Source organism: Crassostrea angulata, chromosome 7, assembly GCF_025612915.1.
Source record: "Crassostrea angulata isolate pt1a10 chromosome 7, ASM2561291v2, whole genome shotgun sequence".
Classification (NCBI taxonomy): Eukaryota; Metazoa; Mollusca; class Bivalvia; order Ostreida; family Ostreidae; genus Magallana; species Magallana angulata.
The window spans coordinates 48,870,239-48,884,622 of record NC_069117.1 but is presented as its reverse complement, the minus strand read 5'-3'; the positions used below and the strand labels follow the sequence as shown (position 1 = coordinate 48,884,622).

The 14,384-nt window shown below is 33.5% G+C and overlaps 1 protein-coding gene across 7 annotated transcripts; it reads right to left on the bottom strand.

Moving 5' to 3' along the window:
- Positions 1-313: 313 nt before the first annotated feature.
- Positions 314-13,585, bottom strand: LOC128191441 (mitochondria-eating protein-like). Of its 7 annotated transcripts, none has more exons than XM_052863498.1 (12): positions 13,458-13,585; positions 10,362-10,467; positions 8,378-8,612; positions 7,691-7,786; positions 6,590-6,790; positions 5,230-5,361; positions 4,016-4,229; positions 3,762-3,920; positions 3,413-3,588; positions 3,041-3,167; positions 2,635-2,649; positions 314-1,882 (listed from the first exon to the last, which is right to left on the bottom strand). In XM_052863498.1, exons 1-12 carry the CDS (start codon positions 13,542-13,544, stop codon positions 1,727-1,729), a joined length of 1,704 nt encoding a protein of 567 aa, XP_052719458.1. In that variant the 5' UTR covers positions 13,545-13,585; the 3' UTR covers positions 314-1,726. The 7 variants fall into 7 exon arrangements, with proteins under 7 accessions (XP_052719458.1, XP_052719459.1, XP_052719465.1 ...); XM_052863499.1 differs by lacking the exon at positions 7,691-7,786 and adding an exon at positions 7,559-7,654; XM_052863505.1 differs by lacking the exon at positions 2,635-2,649.
- Between the last annotated feature and the right edge of the window lie 799 nt (positions 13,586-14,384).

The following is a 14,384-nucleotide window of genomic DNA, read 5'->3' as shown; positions in this document are numbered from 1 at the left end:
GAAAAATGACTATTTCTTATACAAATTGGGTAGCTAACGAATTTGTTCCTCAATTTCTATCAAATGTGGTTGAAAATGTTCATTTATTTCAATCAAAATTAAAAGGTCTTCTAGAAAATTACTAGCACAAATGAAGTGTACGGAGGGATTTTGTGAAAAAAATATGCCTTGAAGTACGATACCTCTTATAATATTGCACCTTCTTGAGCAATTTCAAGATTACATGGTACATGTATAGTATGATAAACCAATGAAGAATTTTCAGTGCCAAAATTTTAGCAGTCAGGTTGCAGTAGCACAATAAACAAACAAAAGCAATTCCACAAATTTATTATATATTTGACTACACATAATTTACTATTTAAATACACTTAAACATATCAATCGAATTAGATCACAGTAATAGATAAATACATGTTGGAATTTGTTGACTACTTTCACTTTCTTCATGTCAACATTCATTTCAGACTTCCAAATGATGATTTGCCTGGTGTTAACTTTATAAAATTCAACGGGGTTGTTTTTTTTTTGTTCTCTTGAGAGATTATTAAAAGAAAACCTTGGTAAAAAATAGAGATAAATGTATTCTTAATTAAAAAGAATTTTGTAAAATTAAAACCAAGCAGTTCCAACTTGTCAAAAATACTGATGGTGTAATAAAAATACACAACTTGCTTTTACAGGGATAAAACTTCTAAACAAGTGTCTCTACAACAAAAATACTCTCCATACCTTAAGCAATGATATTATATAAAATATATAGCAAAAACATGAAATAATGGACGGAAAAAGTGAACTATTTAATTTAATAGTTCAAACTCAAAAATATCACAGCAGAGATGGATATGAAATTTCACAAGCACCAAAAAAATTACAGTTCCCCAAAACAGTACACCCAAAGAAATGAAATTTGGCCAAACGTAGATGTTCACTGTAAATGTTATATAACATTTGTTATATAACATTTTATGCTAAGTGTGTTAGATTTATTGGACAGGTAACTAAAACAAGTGAGAAGAGACTATATACAGTGATTTTCAAAAAACAATTTTATATCAAGAAAGTATAAAGCTAGAATAAAGCATTTCTTTTGTTAAAAGCTTATATTAGAGGGCAAAATATGAGTAAATCAAAGAAAGAGAAATACACAAAGTATGAAATATCAATTTGTTAATTCTAGGTTAAAATTTATCACAGAAGTAGATGCAGCAACAATGGATTTGATTCGATAACATGGTAAAACATAGTTATCTCCCATGGTTCCATGTTCTGCACTTTTGTAACCCTGTTACCGTGGTAACTCCAAAGATGGCAAAGATTCACCTCATTCCTGCTATAGATTTTAGCGACAGAAAAACAGAATTTTCAGCTAGACAAATGGTGCATGGATTCTACAACCGTTAGCTAAATTGACAATAAATAACTTGACAACGATATTACAATTAGGTTAATAGTCACACAAAATCATCAGTATACAAAAATCTTAACTATACTCAAACACTGATTCAGCTTCTTTTGAAATTCTTAAAAAAAAAAAAAACCATCATAAATCTGCTGTAATAATTTTCATAAACAAAATAAAGCAATGATCAAATAATAGAAATTAGCAAGCCATATATGAATGAGGTGATCTAATTAAAGTTCTAAACTTTTTAAAAATAAACATCAAGTCCTAGATGACCCAGATCATGTGCACTACAGGCACGCACGTTGCACAAGATGCTCATTACCAAGCACCAGAGCTAAACGGACTCCTACTCCGGCTTGGACTAACGGATCGGCTGCGGATGCGGCGGGAGGGACTGGCTGAACGGGACCTGGAGCGGGGCCTGGGGGAGGGGCTCACTGACCTGGTGGGGCTCCTGCTTCTGCGAGAGGCACCCTAAAAAGGCAGACAAACACATTCAATTAAGTGGAGTATTATTTTGGAGGACACACCATATAACTGTTGTTTTTTCTGTTGGTGCAATTTTTTTGCATATTTGATTCAAAAAAGCAATTTTTGAATTTATAGATATAAAAATTAAATAAAAAATATTTTTACAATTGAATTTTTTTGTGGTTGAGATGAAACAGCAAAATTTTGCAAAAAAAATAGCACCTCACAGAAAAATCAAGGTAGCTATCTATTAGCAGCAGAACAGAATAGCTAACACCTGTTTTCTGAGTTTTACCAATTTTTTTTTAAAGAGAAATTTGGAATAACTTGCATAAGATAGGTTCATTAAAGCTGAAATATCTCATTGAGGCACATGTACGTTTACACCAAAAATGACACCATAACCACTATCAAATGAAATGGAACCATCTTTATACCAATTTATAAAGTGTTTGCATTGTGATTATATTTTTGTGATTCATATTTTTTAAACTAGAAAAAACTTCGATGACATTAAATATATCAAGGTTTACAGTTTGCAATTCCAACAGCAACTCTGTAAAGTTTGTTCTATTTATACAATTTTGACTTGTAGGACATTACTCATCTAAAGAAAGTGCTGTAAAAGCCCTGCACCACCTGAATGCAAGTGGAAGCAATATGTCCCATAAGCACTGTAAATCTACCGCATTATTCTCCCTTCAAATAAAACCATAAAACCCTTCAGCCTATCAACTAGGTGTACATTACCAGACCTTTATCTCCTCAATCTGAAGTAATTATTCACTGTTACAAGGTGTACACACTTTGTCACCAAATGATTCCCATAATAATAGAATGTTGCAACAAATTTATTTATTCTGATTCTTGAATGTGTACATCAGTCAGGTTTGAAAAGAAATAAGTTGAATGTAAATACCTGTACATCTGAACTAAATTCAGTCTTTTGTCTTATGAAAAATTTCTAATGTATAATACTGTAAAACATCATGTCATGAATATGACTACTGGTAAAACAAAATTTTCAGCTAGAAAACAATTTGAATTTCTGTGCCTGCAAAATCCTTATATAAACTTATGGAAAATTATTATACATAACTAATACACTGTATGGATAAAAGGAATTTATTTTCTCCAGAGTAATTTTCTGCCCTCACTCACCAGAGAAGCTCCCCTGCGGGTGCAGGCCTCTCCCTTCATCAGGACCTTGGCCCCCTGCATCAGGGCTGGCCAGATGTGGTGGTTCACAAGTGGTGCTGTGTACTCAGAGTCGTAGCTACGGCGGTACCTTAAAGTGACCACAAAGACATACATATAAATAATAGTAGCGAACAAATTCCTAAACAGGGCTCATATTACAAAATCTGTCTGTAAAAAACTAATCTTTCAAAACATTTTTATTTTGTCACATTACATGTGTTTCATAGGAAAAAACTTACTTAAATGTTAAATATTTTATAGAAAATCAGATAATTTTACACAAAAACTGTTTCATGACAATTTTTTTTTTTACTATATTGAGCGAGTTCTCACTTGTTGTTGTCAAAGAGCTCAGCATCTGTTGCTACAGCGATGTCCAGAGGGTGAGCCAGAGCACTCATGTTCCAGGCGAGTTTGCAGGACTCGCGAATGAATGGCTGGACAATGGAGAAGGTTGCGTCTGGTGGAAGGAAGACCTTGGGGCTACGGTTCAGAGCCCGAATAACATCCTAAATTAAAAATCAACATGTCGTATAGCAAAAACCTTTTACAATGCAGTAAGACTGATGTATGAATCAAATTAAATCAGTAAGCTATAGAAAAAATAACATGTTGTATTAAAGAACCTCCAGTAATGTTATAGACTGATCTATGAACTGTATACTAGACACAGTTTACTTACAGCTACCATTCCGGTGAGGTCACAGAGGTCAGTGTTACGGTTGATGTAATCCTGTACCGCCTCCTCCAGGGTTTCAGGGCCAATGTGAGTTGCTGCCAGGTTAGCCCGAACCTTCATCTTAAACTGACGGAAAGCCAGCTTAGCTACACTGAAGGCTTCCTACAATTAACACACATTTCCAAAATATTAGAACAAGTCAACATACATATGGAACAGTTCCATAATTTCAGTTGACAATTGATCATCTAACAGACCTGAATAGCTAAGAAGATGATTCTTTGATTGTTTTCGTAATCATCCGAGTATCTGCGAAGGGTGTCCATCGCATCTAGACGGTCCTGAGAGAACATGTCGTTCCAGCGGGAGATGTAGTTTTGCTGCCTGACACGCTGTACTGGGTCATCAATGGAGAGGGGGGATCCAACCCGGGGGGTGTAGCGGTAGGAACCAAGGGAGCTGTACACGTCACTGAAATTCACATCGCAACTGTTTTTAACTCCCAAGCCAATAAAATTCAGTTTCTTTTAAATTCTAAACATTTTTTTTTTTTAAATATAAAAACAAAGTTTGAAAACTTTGAGATATATTCAATAATTTCATTTGATTTAGTGATTAAATAATGAGTTCAGTTACCAGTTGTTTCTTCATTATACATGTTTTAAAATCTCCATATATATTGGTACATGTGTTTTCCTTTACATTGGTGAAAGTCATGCAGATCAATAAGTGGTGATTCATTAGGTTCGTTTAACTGCATTCAAGTATTTTGTGATCTGTGCTATAATTTTCTTTATCATGCTCTCTATTAACTGTGGATAAAAGACTCACAGTGACACACACACATAAGGAACTCTAGCACTCGGGCCACAATACAAGCAGTTGGCCATTGAGGGTAGAGAGCATCATACATTACCTGGTCTCTAATCATCTCTACTGCTACCCAGGGTTTATAGAGTCACTAATAACAAGTTTTCTACTGTTCTAATTACCTACCGGCTATATATTTTTTAGTGAACACTTCATACTAAGGAGGAGTCAAAAACGTGATCACATCTTTTTCTATCTACTACATTGATTTATATGACATGAATTTTCAATAGATTTGAAGAATTACCTGTACATCACACTTACACACATACATTTAAAACTGTAGTACATAACAAATTTGAAAGAAAAATGCAACCAAAATAAAACATTTATAAAAAAAAAAAAAAAAGATAACGGTGTGTTACGATAAAATGAATATTCTCCGATTTTTGACTTTGCTGGAAGCTGCCATCATCAAGATTTCAATAGATGCCTTTTACTTACCTCTATGTAATTTCTTGTCCAGACCCATCTCCAAGTCTGACATGGTAAGTCATCTGATGTTTTAAGTTTTGCATGGATCTTACAATAAAATATTTGTACCAGGGTATAACAAATCCTGACTTGCTATCTATGTACCCCTTTCCCAGTGGCCACTTACTTGTCCAGATAGCTCTTTTTGGTGGAGGCTAGGGACAGCTCATCCCTCAGGTTTCTAACCTGTCTCTCATAATCATCAACCAGACCTGCCTTAGAGCGCAGTTTGTGAATTTCGTCCTGGGCATCAGCTAGCCTGGAGAAGAACAGTGACATATAGGAAGGGGTTTATAATAGGGGGTGGGGTTTGTAACTGCTGGGGTGGGTGACTAATGACGCTCCTCCTCTACTGTGGTCTGTTGACAGTGTGGAACTCCAGTGAACTAATACTACTAGGCATGTGAAAAATGTCCCCTTAATTCAGTATACTTTAACTGCATTTGTATTGAATATCATAATAATGTTTTCATATTTTTTTTATTATGTGAGGAATTCAGACATAAAATTTCATAAATGCAAAAAAAAATTTGCTGATTAAACATTTTTCATTAAAACTGTTAACTTTCTCTTCTTGAGAAAAGAATTCAACAAAGAAAAAATCTTAAGTTTGCTAATTAAACATTGAAAAATAATAAAGAGAGTAACTTGTGTTTTAATCTGTTGCAATCTCAGACAATACCAAGAAATAATTTGATTTCTTCAAGGAATTGAATACATGTTTTGTAAGCACAAAGAGAAATAAGAAAATTTCACAAATTTGTCCACCCTACCCTTGCCCCAACTTTTGGTAGAATTATGTTTCATATATCCACACCAGGCAAACCTTCCCTTATCCACCAATCAGTGTAAGTTGTTAATTGATTAGAAACATTTGTCATCATCAATGCCCCTTTTCTCAATGTTAGATGTAAACTTGCAACTTATTTTCTAAACTGGCTAAATCTCAACCTTGATTGTAAATATCTAAAATTTAGTTTTTTCAAAATCTGACATATAAATATGAAATATGGTATCTTTTATTCAACATAAGGAAGTCATATAACTCCTTCCTATTGACATGACACTCCATAGTTGTGTGACTATCTGAGATTTGGTACAAACTAAAGCATGCCCTGTTGTTTTTCATTAGTATGACAAGCTCTGTTTTATCTCTGATATCTTAGTAAATGTTTGTGTTAGACCCAAGATTTTTTCTCCAACTGTGAAATAACCTTATTTCTTTCATTCAAATACAGAAAGATTAGAGAAAACAGTCTGAACTCTGAGTATATAAAATTACAATATTAAAACTACAACAGATATAAATTTAAAAAAAAGAAGATGATTTTGCAGTTATAAAAAAAAGAAAGCAGTTTATGCAGACAAAAATTAAAGAGACATTTTTCCATCACCAGATGTTAGACTACAAGTGTGTGAAGCTAAGGGTCAGTGAAGCTAAGGGTCAGTGAAGCTAAGCCAAGCGATGTGTCGCTCCGACACCTTACCCAGGCTTCTTCTCCTCCCGAATAGTGGAGGACAAAATACTGTCGTCCTTAGCGAAGCTGGAAGTGGACCGATACAGGGAATCTCGGCGGGCCGTCAGAAGAGCGATATCGTCACGTAAGTGACGAATCTGAGTTTCGTAATCGGTCATCATGCCCGCTTTTGATCGCAATGTTCGCACTTCATCTTCCGCTAATGCTAGTCTACACAAATGAATGTCAAAAAGAAAATGCCACACATCTTTAGGAACTTGTTAAAACTTTTGTTCTTATTGATATACATGGGTGAATATATATAGGGGAGATAATAAATTAACAAAGTTCCAACAACTGAATAAATCAGATGTATAGATAATACGGTAACATTTATGAGAGAACAATTTATGGTTAAATTTTCATACTGATTGCATTCTGAATCATTATTTATTTTTTCAACTTTGATAAAATGAATGTTAAATTAACTGTAAAGCTTGAACACAATAATTTCTAATATATATACAACAAAGAACTCTCAAACTCTTTTAAACATTGAAACAAATTTCAAAGAGGATTTTCTTACACATTGAAAGCACTTTTGATTCTGTTAAAATTGTACAATGACAATAAATATATGGATTTGCAGACAAAGCTGAAACATAAGAGCATTTTGGGGGTATTAGGTGCACCAAACCCACAGAGATGAAGCAACAGCGAGAACCAACACCGGATGTTTGCAGAACACGAGTAATGTAGAGGTGATCGTTACACGAGAAGCAAGGATGATACACAATAATGCTGGTACCAAGCTTTCAACGATACATATACGATATATTTTTAAACAATGTAGCAGAAACAGCATATGGAGGGTTTGGAATATACAAAGTATCTATTTTTAAAAATTAAACAAAAAAAAAATGAGAAGATTAAATTATGATAATATGAGATGGAGGCGTAAGAGCGCTATAGGGTTCGCCGCTTTGATCAGGCTCTTACTTTCTGCGTAGTTCTCGGACTTCAACCTCTCCTAGCATTTTGTTGCTAGTGGACTCCCTTAGACTCCTATTGAGATTATCTTTTGCCTCCAATAATCTGTGTAAAGACAAACAAACAATTAAAGACTCTTACTTTCTGCGAAGATCTCGGTTCTCATTTTCGAGGAATATCTTGTCGCTGGTTGATGTACGAGTGCTGCGGTCTAATTCAGTCTTTGCGTCAAGAAGTCTGTAAAGGTATCAAATTTATCAGAAAACATTCATCTGTAACCCCAGTACACACCTCCTTCTAACCTCCTGTTTATACATGTATCTCTTACATGAACCTCATGTACCGTACATATCCAATATATTTTTTTCCCTAGGATCGGCTTTGGTACAAGGAATTTTTTATGTATATGATGCTTGTAAGTAACAATTGTCTGTGTTGAAATTATTTTGATGTTGCTTTTATGTTTCTATTGCACTCCCTATCTTTCTAATCAATAACATAATAATAATTAAGAGGATCAATTCATGAATCTTTGAACTGATCATATACTTTTGCAAGCAGATTTCAGATCTGGAATCCATCATCAACTCTTTCACCTACCATTTTATACATAATACTGAAAATTCACTGCACAATTTAAAATATTTCCATATTTTGCAAACCCTAATCATATTTACTTTAAATTCTTTGAACCGTAACTTAATCCCTTTGGCCTATGTTGTATTTCCCTTCCCCTGAACTACCTCTCATCACCTTATTGGCATATAAAAGGTTATTTGCAGGCACATACAACACTTCCGTGAGGACCTTTGTTACTGAGGCACATACTCATCTCTGAGGTCCTGGTTCTCTGCTTCCTTGTCCTTGAGGTCTGCCTCCAGTTCGTTGAGTGAGGTCTCGTACATGTCCTGCAGGTCGTCAATTTCACGGTTCTTGGCAGCTGCCTCAGCGAGGACACTGAGGCTTGTATCGGCGGTGACTGACCCTCCCGAGGTGAAGAAATTCTGACCCAGGAACGGCAAGAGGCGGGACTTGATGATACTGGCCCCTCCATACATGCCACCTAAAACACACCACAGGCAATCAGATTTAAACAAATTTTTATAATGATATTAATTCCATGAATTTGATGGTAACATTTGATAATGCCCTTCCCCTTTCACTTTTTTTTAATTAATAAAGACATTTCACTGAAATACAAGCCCAAAATTTAATATTCTTCAGTATAATCTCATATATTTGCTCATGTGATTATAAAATAAGGATAAAAATAATTACCAATATTTTGAATAATCCTAAAGTGTTATCTGTATTATATTGCTTTCCCTTATAAACTTGCACATATAAAAATTGTAAAAATTGAAATCACATTCATTGACATATTTATAAACAATATATGATATGTGTAAATTGAAGTCTGCATAGGCCCATTCAACAACACAAAAAGAGCATAGTGTGGCAAAACATGTTCTTTAATCTTTTTGAAAAAGTAAGGGGAATTTTTACAAAATAAATTCTAATGGAATTAACCTGCCTGTTGCATGTTACATACTATAGTGTTTTTGCATGATAAGCAAATTGTTCATTTTTCCAGAAGGAGAAGCCAAGATAAAATATGAATTTCTGCATACAAGTTTCACATTATATTGACATAAAGTATCAAAAGAGTTTCAAGCATTGTGCACTGGCATAATAGCTATTCATGGAAATAAAAGCTCCCTTTCAGGATCATTTTACTGCATGACAGACAGAACACAATTAGATAGAAAGTTCAGGCAGGTAGCGGTTGTATAAACTCGTAGAAATGGGACAATGAACGGACAAGTGGAGTCTAGTGGACAGAACGATCGAAGGTTATAATCAGATTACAGCTCAGCTAATTAACTGTTTTGGTCCAAATCCAACGATATTTACTTATGTTATAATTATATTTAATTTAGACTAAAGTCAAGCATAATTTACCAGGTAATCATTTTGTGCAAAACATTTGGCAAACTGTCAACACTAAATTGAAATACACAACATTTTTATGAGTAGATTTCAGTTTCAATATCCCTGAAAGAAGGGCCGGGTTTACCCTTTCTCTCCCCTCTAATGGTAACTATGAGACATATTTGCACACCCTGTGGAATCTGATTTATCACTGAACAAAGTATGACACTCAAGATCAGATAGACTGTTCAGGTTATGAAATCAACAAACACCATTATCCCCAGTACACCCTGTTTGCCTCTTTTTCTCTTATCTATGCACTTCCATAACTCAAACCAGCAAAATAAGGGAAAGGAATATCAAGTTGAGATATGCTAGAAACACAGATCTGATCTTGACCACTTTGCATTTTATATCTGTAATTATTCCTCTGTCAGCACCATGCAATGATTTTATTCTGATTCATTAATACAATTTATATCAATACGTGTAAGTTGGACCATCATTCTGTCTAAATTAGACTAAATACGGGATCCACAGTTTCCAACAGTAAAAATAACTAAAAGGGAATCCTCCCAATTTTTTTTTTTTTTAAATCCACGATTATTGTGTAAGCATACTGATATCAACTGTTTTAAAAAACCCTTTTTTGGAAACATTGTGACCTGCTTACTGCTATCAAGAATAAAATATGCAAATTTGTGGATCAGGTAATAATTTTAAATAATTTTCTAAACTATGCAAAATCCATTTTCATTACCAAAGCTATAGTGCTACAGCTGGTACTTGTTCAAAATACATGTATACATTTTTAACAAATGAACAATTTTACTTCAGGATTTTCCAGTTTAATTTCAAATGCTAAGTTCTTTGACATTACCTGACTCAGCAGTGACCTGTAGGAGTTTGAACAGCTGTCCTTGAACTTTGGCATTGAGTTCTATTATTTCACAGCACCTGGCTACATTTTGATCACATGTATTTATCTACAAAATAAATAATTCAAATGAACAATCAATGGGTCCATACATGCAATAAGTACAGCAGGAAACATTTGAATACACTTCTTTCAATACATGAAACTTGTCCACTGTCCATGCAGTATATATATATATCATATAGAATGGTTTGATTGTTTGTATCAATATTGTGCTAGGATTCTTTTCAATAGATGGATATTGAAATACCTGCAAAGCAAACTAATAGGTTTGCAAGAAAAAATACTATACACATAGTGAATGATATATCCCCTTCCATTAATATTAGCAGGGCAAACTTAATCTAAATTGATTTCCCTTTTCAGTTTTACATTTGCAGCTAACCTGATAGCAATAAAGAAACTGCAAATGCATAAAAAATTGTAGCAAGTAGTCTATATAATCTTGTGCCTAGCATTTTTAATTTAGATTGGTTCAATGCCTTTAAAATGGTTCAATGTGCTCTGCAGATTAATTCCAGATCCTTGCACCTGGCTTGAACCAGAGTTTAGTGTTTAGCTTGAAAGTTTCAATAAAATGTGGATCTTGCCATACTAAATCTACCTGTATTCTATGTAATCTGCAATACTTTATCAAACTAGTTTGTCCCATAGTAACTAGCCTTTTATTTTCAATGAAAAATAGATGAGACTGATGTACCGAGTGCAAATTGATTTTACTTGACATTAATTGTTTTAATAGTAGCAGGCTGTAATCAGCTTTAATCAATGAAAAAAGGCATACAGTCATATACAGTAAAACACGGTTATAACGAAGTGCCAGGGATGGGTGATTTTGCTTCGTTATAACCAAAATTTGTTATATCCGTCAAATTTACAACATGTTATATAGTCAGGGGGAACAAAAATCACTTCGCTGTAAGCGTCTATTCATTATAGGCATATTTGCTTTAATTGTGTTTTACTGTATTAAGAGTTCACAAAGTCCAGAATCTAAACTTGAATGGTTCGTTAAAACAAATAGATATTCAGCATGTGTATGTAGATTGTATACACTTACTAAACATCTTTAAAGTTTATGTGCATTATACAGTTGTACATCATTAAACATTTAATACATGTATAAAGAACTCCATATTTAAAACAAAAACTTAAAAAATAAACACCTAAAAATAAAATTTCTAAACTGCCCATGTTTTTATTACAAAAAAAACAACCAACAACCATAGTAATTTGCACAGTGTAAAAAACTCACTTACAAAATCTTATTTGGCTTTCAATCATTTATACTGAAGAATGTATTAATTGTTCATTTCTATAAAAGCAGGATAGATTTCAAAAGACCAAATGAATTGTACAATGTACATCTATTGTCAACAAGCACATTACTGACACCAAATAACCAGTAAGCCTGAGGTACTATTCATTGATTTTTTTTCTTGCAGTGTCATATGAAGCATTCATTAAAAGAATTGCCCTACACAGGCTTGGCTAAAATTAAATGGCATGTAATTTTACCTACTATATTCTAGTTCAAACTTGTACAAACATTTAAATGTCCTGTGAGAAGCCGGAACTTGCTGAGGCATGCAAATTCCAGCTCAATGGCGGGAATACACACCAATACTAGTTCACTATCAAAGGAATTCTGATTACGAATATTCACTGACGTTTACATAGACCAAAGATTATGTTTATTGACATCAAGATTAGGCCAAAAGTGTTTAAATTCCTGCTAGTTTAACGTCACAATATTTAAAGGAGTGTAAATACTCGGTACATTTATCAACAAAAAGGTTTCCCCCATCAATTAGGGTTGGTTTTATCTCATTCAGAAAGGACCAAAATTTATTAAAGGTTGCTGACATTTTTACCTGTATACACTTGAAATACCATTAAAGGAAAGGTTTAACCGTTACATTATTTAGTGTTAAAGACATTTTTTTTTTATAAAAGTGATTTAATCAGTGATTCATTCATGATTAATCTTTTTCATCTTTATGTACAGTGCATATTCTCTCATGAATAAAGGTGCATTGCCAATCACAACATCAAGAAAAACAAGAATTAAGAAACCTTGCCCCAAGATTATCAAAAAAGACTTCAGTCAGAATTTGACCATAAACTTAAAAGTTAATTAATAATTTTAAAAGTCTTATAAAAGTAAAAAAGAGAGAAACTTAATAAATGAATTTGAACCTCTATCTACATGTTGACTTCAATAATTTGTGTCACTCTGCATGCATAGTCAATTAGCATTCCAATTATGACTGATGCAAGTATCAAATCTTCCATGATATTTGAGCATGTAAATAATGAAGGTATGAAAGTCTGACTCACAATTAGCCTTTTGAACAGGTAATAAAAGAAGAGTGGGACAGTATAAACATGTACAATGACAGCTTTTGATTCTAACAACAAGTTTGTGTATGTTGGTTTATGACACTAGGTAAACAATCAGGTTATTTAGAAGTGCATGACACCTATACTTCAGTAGTCTGAGTGGGGTAATAGCTGGCTACTGCTGACAATTGATTGCTTTGTTGCAATGTAATCATATCTTTAAAATGGGAGACCAATATGTCTATACAAAGCAAGTTAACATGCAAACAATTGTACAATACAAGTCAACAAATATGAATTAATTAAGCTAGTTATATTAACTTTGTGTTTAAATAAACTCATCAAAAATATACATAAACTATTGAATTGACAAAATCTTTAAAACGGGTCCATTTGATTATCACTTATGATTGTGGAGCTTTAAAAGATGAAAACATTGATATTTCCTTAAAATTACGAAGTTTTCTCGAAATATAACGCTTCCATGCCTTTCAGACTATGATTTTTTCATCTGACATATGAATTTTTCATTTGACTTTCACGATACATGACTAGTGCAGGTGTCCGTAAACCTTAGCAACCGAGTCCAGACATGAACGAAAAGATTGAACACGATTTGCTAAAATTTTGCAAGTGAAGATGGCATATTTTGTGATTGCATTCTACTGAATATACGTGTAAATATCCTTTACTTACGTAGTAATTGTCCAGCCATCGCTCTAGTTTCTCCTGGAGTACAGTAAATGTACCGATGTTCACAAGTCGCCTCAAAGATTCCGCCATTTTCGACGCTTTTTCGTGGGTCAGAAGTGCGCATGTGCAATGTAAATGTGGAGTTGAGAACGTAATTTTTTTTTCCGGATTTCCCGATTAACACATAGAAACCCAGAGGCCAAATTGCTCACCTGAGCAATAAAGGCCCGATTAGCTTGTAACGAAACAAAATACTCTTTATTTTAATTAAATAAAAATAAATTCCGTTGTACCTGAGTCATGAAGACCCGACTTATTTTTTTTTTTACAGCTGTTGAATATCCTTTATTAATTAATAGCTGGGAAAAGATGACTTAATATTTGTCTCCAAGATATCATTATATTCCAGTTCTTCATAAGTAACTTTTGCTGCAATATCTTGTTCAATACTGATTTCTTAATTTGTTGGAAAGACATTGAACATTGAATGTATTATGTATGTGCCCACGACAACCCCTTTATACAAATTTTATATACTGTATATATATTAAAGCAGGTCTCTGTATCATTTGTTGATACGTATGCTTAAATTCATTAAATTGTATAGCCTAAATAAGTATGTACCACAGAGGAGAAATTCACTGTTGTTTAGCCAATATTAAAAGTGATGGGAACTGATTCCATTTTGTATTCTAGCATAGCAATGCATTCCAGGTGTTTTTCTGTGCTCTGCTTAAAAGTCGACAGAATTTGCAACTGGGTATTTATGAAATAGAAAAAATACACAGATATAAATTTTGTATGTTAAACGTGAACCCAAATAGCAGACATGGCTTGAAAAATTAAGCTTCCTACACTTCCTTTTCATTCTCATTATATATTTAAACCCTAGATTATAACTAAAACTGATAAGCTAAAAGAAAAATCCAT